The sequence below is a fragment of the Halichoeres trimaculatus genome, unplaced genomic scaffold, assembly GCF_033239565.1.
Source record: "Halichoeres trimaculatus isolate MK-OKI-2021-1 unplaced genomic scaffold, fHalTri1.1 fHalTri1_scaffold_8, whole genome shotgun sequence".
NCBI classification, from domain to species: Eukaryota; Metazoa; Chordata; class Actinopteri; order Labriformes; family Labridae; genus Halichoeres; species Halichoeres trimaculatus.
In genome coordinates, this window is record NW_027437186.1 from 2,017,806 (window position 1) to 2,024,319 (window position 6,514).

Genomic DNA, 6,514 nt, shown 5'->3' on the forward strand with positions numbered 1-6,514 from the left:
TCACAGCAAACAGATTTCGCTACCATGTATTGCATTACATGAGTGATGAGACAGCTAAGCTATAAAAAGCACATTAGTTTATCCTAGCCTATGTAGCTGATGCTGCTACTGAATGCAGCTTATCTATCTAATCATTCATGAAATGCAGTTCATTGTAGTGAAGTCTGTTTGCTGTAAATATGCTACCCTGATCTGAAACCAAGGTCTAAGGAGTTGAATTCGGATTGGCCCCAAGTCCAGTGAAACGGTCTTTAATAAAAATTAGACAAAAAAAACTTGCTTAGATTTAGTTCTTGTAGTGTTTCACATAAAAGAACAGGATTTCCTCTTTATCACTGCATTCATAAGTTAAAAAAGTGTCAGAATAAACACTGTTTACCTTCTGTTGTTGTTTCTTTTAACCACAAACTGAAGAACTATACTGGTAGAAAATAAAAGAATGAAAAACACCTAAAAAACAGGGTCTTGTATAAAAAGAAATGAAGACACACTCTTGTATAGGGTTTTTCCTGTGGAATGGATGCAGGTGTTGTCAGCTGGGACTCACTGCAGTTAAATGAATTCCAGTGATGACCTGGGTCACAGCTCAAAAAGTGTGCAAACATCCACTGAGGCTCCTCCAGTGAGGGTGCTGCTGCTGTGATTGTACCTGCTTTTTATTTCAGTGCTCAGTGGGCTCCAGAGCATCCTCACACCTTCTGACTGACAGCACTGATTGCTCTGTTTCTGAGCCTAAAGTCTTACATTTGGCACTCCACAGGGTTGGCGTCAGGGGCCAGGTTCTTCCTCCAGCGCATGCTTGAGTATTCAGTGATGAGGGACTCCATGGGAACCTCTGGGACACCCATGGAGCGGGCAAAATGACTGGCTCCTTCTGCTGTCAGACACACGTGACTCGTCTAAAACAGAGACCACAAAAATTCACATCTCTGCACCCTGAAAGATTTTCCTGCACACTTCTGTGAAACTAAAACTGAACTTAAACTAAAAAAAACTGAAGTTTGCTCTGGAAAGCAGAAAGGGCTTTTGAAGAACAGATATAGCACCAGCTTTTGTTGGTAAAGGTTTTTAAATCCTGCCATATGTGTCAAACAACTGACTACATCTGAATGTTTAGTGCAGTTATATGCGTAAACTTAGAGTGGTAACATTTATCAAAGAAAGGGATCAAAATATTTTTTTTTCTGTTTTAGTAAAAAGTAATTTTCAAACCAATGAAAATGCTTGGAGCAAAACTAGACAAGGTTTCAATTAAAAAAAAAAAATGATGCTAAGGAACTGTTTCAGCTTTCTCTCCTCCTTTCTTTTCCTCATATACCTATTTATTTATTTATTTTTTTGCTTTTTCAAGGTAGCAGCATCACATCAAGTCAGGACCATAAGTGAGGCTTCCTAGCAAACTGAAGCCTTTTTTTCTGGTTAGCCTCACTGATTGCTGACTGACAGCAGTCAGACTCTACCATCATCAACACAAGATCTTGGCAAAAATAAATGAAACACTGGATGGAAATAAAATCTTGTGACATAACAGAAGCTTACCGAAACAATACCACAGCAAATGCGTGCCATAATCAAAGCTAAAGGCGGTCCAAGAAAATATCTTAGTGTGTGACCTTTTTTTGGTGGCGGCTTTTTGTTTTGGCCAGGCAGCGTTTATTTGATCACCAAACTGATGATGACGAGAGAGGTCAGGAGACTGACAGTGAGGATGGGTTACAGGAGGAAGTGTCAAAAGCAGACACTCATCTCCTCTACTGTGACAGTTTGGACCTGATATACAGATGAGTAGGCACTCTTGCTATTTGTCCTAAATCTCTCTGATCACTGCCAGTTTGTCTCGTTGATGACAGCCATAGAATTATTTTATTTTCCCTTATCAGGAAAAACATATCTGTTGGACTGATGATAAATGTATTATTTTTTTGTTAGCTGTTTTGTAATGTTTAAGTCATTGATTTTGGAATTTGTGAAAGTTCTAAGTGTATTTTTGGGATAAATCCCTTTGTACATAAATAAATGTTCACGGTCACTGTTTCATCTGATTATTTTTTATAATCAAAATAAAACAGGATCTATGGTTTTTAAACCTGAGTTTGACTTCTATCAGCTCAGATCAATGAGGTCTACAGGCCATAAATAACAAATAGAAGTTAATATTTCTAATGATCACAAGAACTTAGACATTTTAACACAAGAAGTTATACCACCATTTTTAGGACCGATCATTTTGGATATTTAACATGAAATGAACACAATATTAAGGGTTAAATTAGAAAATTGTAGACTATGAAAACAGAACTTTTAGTTTACACTGTACTTAAAATCTATACGCAGCTGCTGCTGCTACAACAAAGTTTTGGACTGAGGGGGAATTTACTAACAGTAGATTGTGTCAGTGCACCGCACCAAAAATCCTGCATTGTCCCTCCATCTGTTGCATCTGTCTAATCCCCTCCTGAATCAGGTCGTGTTTTTATTAGGGTCCTCGGCCAACGGAAGAGGGCACTTTCTAGCAAGCTAGAAAGTGCCCTCGGCCGAAGGCCGAGGGCACTATTGTATTTCGTCCGTTTCTTTTTTCTTATTATTCCACACCGTCAATGAACGCTAATTTGACCCCCTAAACATGCTCGAAAACTCACCAAAATTGGCACGCACATCAGGATCGCCAAAAAATTTGAGAAAATACCATACATGACCCCTGACATCCCATAATACTCTCTAGAGAACCAAAAAACCTCTAAAAAAAAAACAAAAAAACACACAGAAACGGCCCTAGCCGCCACTAGGAATGTCGTAGAGAGATGAAACCAACACCAAAATTTTCAGCTCAATGAGACGCAAAAATCATACGCTGCTACCCTGGACCTATCTCCAACAGGAAGCCGGCTATTTTGCCTTTCAAAATAAGAGTTTTCTGCATTTTTTCCCTTTCTGCAAAAATTATCTCATCTGAAACCAAAAATGGCACATGCTTGAAAATACCATCACATGACAGACTAGACCCTGCTCTACAAAAGTTGTTCATGAAGTTGTTGTTTCTGGCCCGGTTTTCGAATGGCGAGCCCTCAGAGCCGCCGACCGCTTTTGGCAAATTTAGGATTTCTCCATGTTAGCAGATGAGGAGAAAACGTTTCACGTCAAAACACACATTCTACTAGTGCCGCATTTGGGCCTCTAGACAAAAAACTACAAGTCATAGAGCTTTAAAAATTACATGGTTGGATTCCTGACAAAATTGTCTACAACCATATGATATTTTTACACAGATTAAGCCAACATTGTGACCTACAGGACAAGTAGTTCAAACGTTTCTCATAAATAAAAAATCCATTTCCAGCACTCTTCCATCTGTTTTGTGACGCATTTGTGCTTCTAGAGAAAAAAGTATAACTCGTACAGCTTTAAAAATGCCAAAAATGGATTCCTCACAAGCCCTTCTATCAAATATGATATTTTTGACACAGATTGGGGTAAAATTGTGGACTCTGTGAGGATTTCTTTACATTAGATGGCTGATAAAAACTCCCTCCAGCCTCTAGTCACACTGGTGTCACGCTAATTAGAACTCCAAGCATGCAGCTGGTGATGTCATTCAGCACAGCAGAGGATACGTTGCCATGGTATCAACTGACTCCCCTAAACCCCATAATATTCTCTCTACAGCCAAAAAAACACTAAAAAACACACTTTATCGGCCCTAGCTGGGGCTAGGAATGTCATAGAGAGATTAAACCAACACCAAAATGTTCAGCTCATTGAGACGCATTTAAAAAAAAATTACATGGTTTTGATTCCTGACAAAATTTCATACAACCATATGATATTTTTACACAGATTAAGTCAACATTCTGGCCCATAGGACAAATACTTTGGACATTTCTCTAAAATAAATCCTTCTTTTCTCCATTCCAGGATTTTGTGACGCATTTGGGCCTCTAGACAAAAAAGTAAAACTTGTACAGCTTTAAAAATGCCAAAAAAAAAACAATTCCTGACAAAAATTACTACATACTGATTATATTTTGACACACATTGGGGTAAAATTGTGGACTCTGTGAGGACTTCTTTACATTACATGCCTGATAAACGCTCACTCCACACTCTATTTGTGTCACGCTAATTAGTAGTTCCAAGCATGCAGCTGCTGGTGATGTCATTCAGCATAGCAGAGGATACGTTACCATGGTATCAACTGACTCCCTGACATCCCATAATATGCTCTCAGAGCCACTAGGCACACAGAAACGGCCATAGTGGCCACTACGAATGTCGTAGAGAGATGAAACAAACGCCAAAATGTTTGTCTCATTGAAACGCACGACATGAGAGACTGCTGGGCAGGCAGGGGGGACCCGTAATAGCTCGAAGGAACTCAAAGTCGTACAGCTCTGAAAATGCCATGAATGGATTTCTGACAAGATTTCCTACAAAAAATATTACACAGATTAGGTCAACATTGTGGCCTACATAAAGAATAGTTTGTTCATTTTGGGAATTTGATCCTCCCCCTGGGCTGCTGCATTTCTGTGATGATGTCACACACTAATTAGGAGTTCCATGCAGCTGGTCACTCAGCAGAGGGAATCATAAACTGTATCAACTGTCATAGCACTAAGAGGGCTAGAATGGGATGAAACTCTCACTGTGGAGGTAAAACAGGTATGACAGACCCGTGAGAGCAATCAAAACTCATCCAACACTGCTTCCACCTTTTTCTTCGCACACTTAATGAGTACTGTGCCATCTATCAGCACTTCTTTCTTAAACTTTTCTTTGAATCCTCTAAGCTCTGTAGCAGTTTTGTGATCATATCACGAACACATTTGCAATTCAGTGCAGCTGCTCATTTGACTTACAACTTATAATGACAAAACCAAATACATTTTTGAAAAAATCCTTCACCTATATTTATGCTTTCCAGACCTCTCTGGGGACACTAAAATGGCCACTGCAGCTGGTACATTTTTACCCTTTCTACACTCTTTGATTGCTTTTTACACACCCTGAGCATGCTCAGAAACTCACCAAAATTGGCACACACATTATGAGCGCCAAAATCATTGATATGATACAAAACATGACCCCACAACATCCCATAATAAGCCCTCTACTGCCATTTGGGCACGCTAAAATGGCCCTAGCGGCCACAAGGAATGTCGTACAGAGATCAAACCAACTTCAAAGTGTTTGTCTCACTGACACGAAAAAATTATATGCTGACGCCCCTATTTCCAACAGGAAGCTGGCAATTTGCCTTTCAAAATAAAATTTCAGTTTTCAGCTTTGGGCAGGCTGCTGCATTTTGTCCTCTGGTCGAAAAAGTAAAAGTCCTACACTTTTAAAAAAATGCCATTAATGGATTTCTGACAAAATTTACTACAAAAATATCAGATTTTTACGCAGACTAGGTCAATATTCTGGCCTTTATGACACGTTTTTTTTTGTACATTTTTGTGAATTTGAATCCTCCCTTTGCTGTTTTGTGATGATGTGACATACTATTACAAGTTCCATGTTTGTCTCATTGACACCAAAATCATAAGCCGACACCCTGACCTATCCCAAACAGGGATCAAAACACACATTGTTACCTTTCTACACACTTTGATGGCTTATTTGAACCCCTAAACATGCTCAAAAACGCACCAAATCCTGCACACACCTCAGGATCTGCAAAATTTTCCATAGGATACCAAACATATCCCCCAACATCCCATAATATATTCTCTACTGCCAAAAAGGCACTCAAAAACACACTAAAATGGCTCTAAAGGGGGCTAGGAATGGAGAGATGAAACCAACACCAAAATTTTTGTCTCACTGAGCCACACAGTTCATGTGCTTACACCTCTAACCTATCTGCAACAGGAAGCAATTTGCCTTTTAAAATACAATTTCGGTTTTAAGCTCTGCACAGGCAGTTGCATTTGGGCCTTTAGACAAAAAAGTAAAAGTTTTACAGTTTTAAAAATGTCATGGATGGATTCCTGTCAAAATGTCCTACAAACATATCTTAAACACTAACAGATACCATAGTTATGCAGTTTGGACATTTGTAAGTCCATGGCCTCCTGGGGGGGGGGTCATCCTTAAGGAGTAATGAAAACTCTGAACACTTCTCTGTAATATAGCGAAAACATTAACACATAACAAACATGTAAAGCTCAGGAAGTTCAAAACTTTAGGGTTAAAAAATTGCTTTTCAAACAAGCAAACAAAAAGGCTCATCTCTTCTTAGTATGATCAAATTAAGCCCCCCCCAAAATGCCAAAAATGTGCTCTCTAGTGTCACCCAAGGACACCACTAAAACATAACAAGATGATCAAAAAATTCTGTGAAAGTAAAATGTCACTTAAAAAAGGCAAACCAAAACAGGGCTGTTGCCCTGAGGGCACTGTGAGAAATCTTATTCAGAAACAACTAGCACAAACGTGTAGATTGGAGGTTTTAAAGGCCACAAACTGCTGGATCTACTCACAGCTGCAGCTTCACACATCAGTGTAACTTTGACAA

General features: G+C 39.2%; 1 protein-coding gene across 2 annotated transcripts in view; it reads right to left on the reverse strand.

The window, feature by feature from the left end:
- asrgl1 (asparaginase and isoaspartyl peptidase 1) overlaps positions 1-6,514 on the reverse strand; it is a 57,730-nt gene that overhangs the window by 8,571 nt on the left and 42,645 nt on the right. For both annotated transcript variants that reach the window (XM_074675872.1, XM_074675873.1), the window contains exon 5: positions 745-899. In XM_074675872.1, the coding sequence (XP_074531973.1) occupies positions 745-899 (155 nt within the window). The remainder of the gene's footprint in view (positions 1-744; positions 900-6,514) is intronic.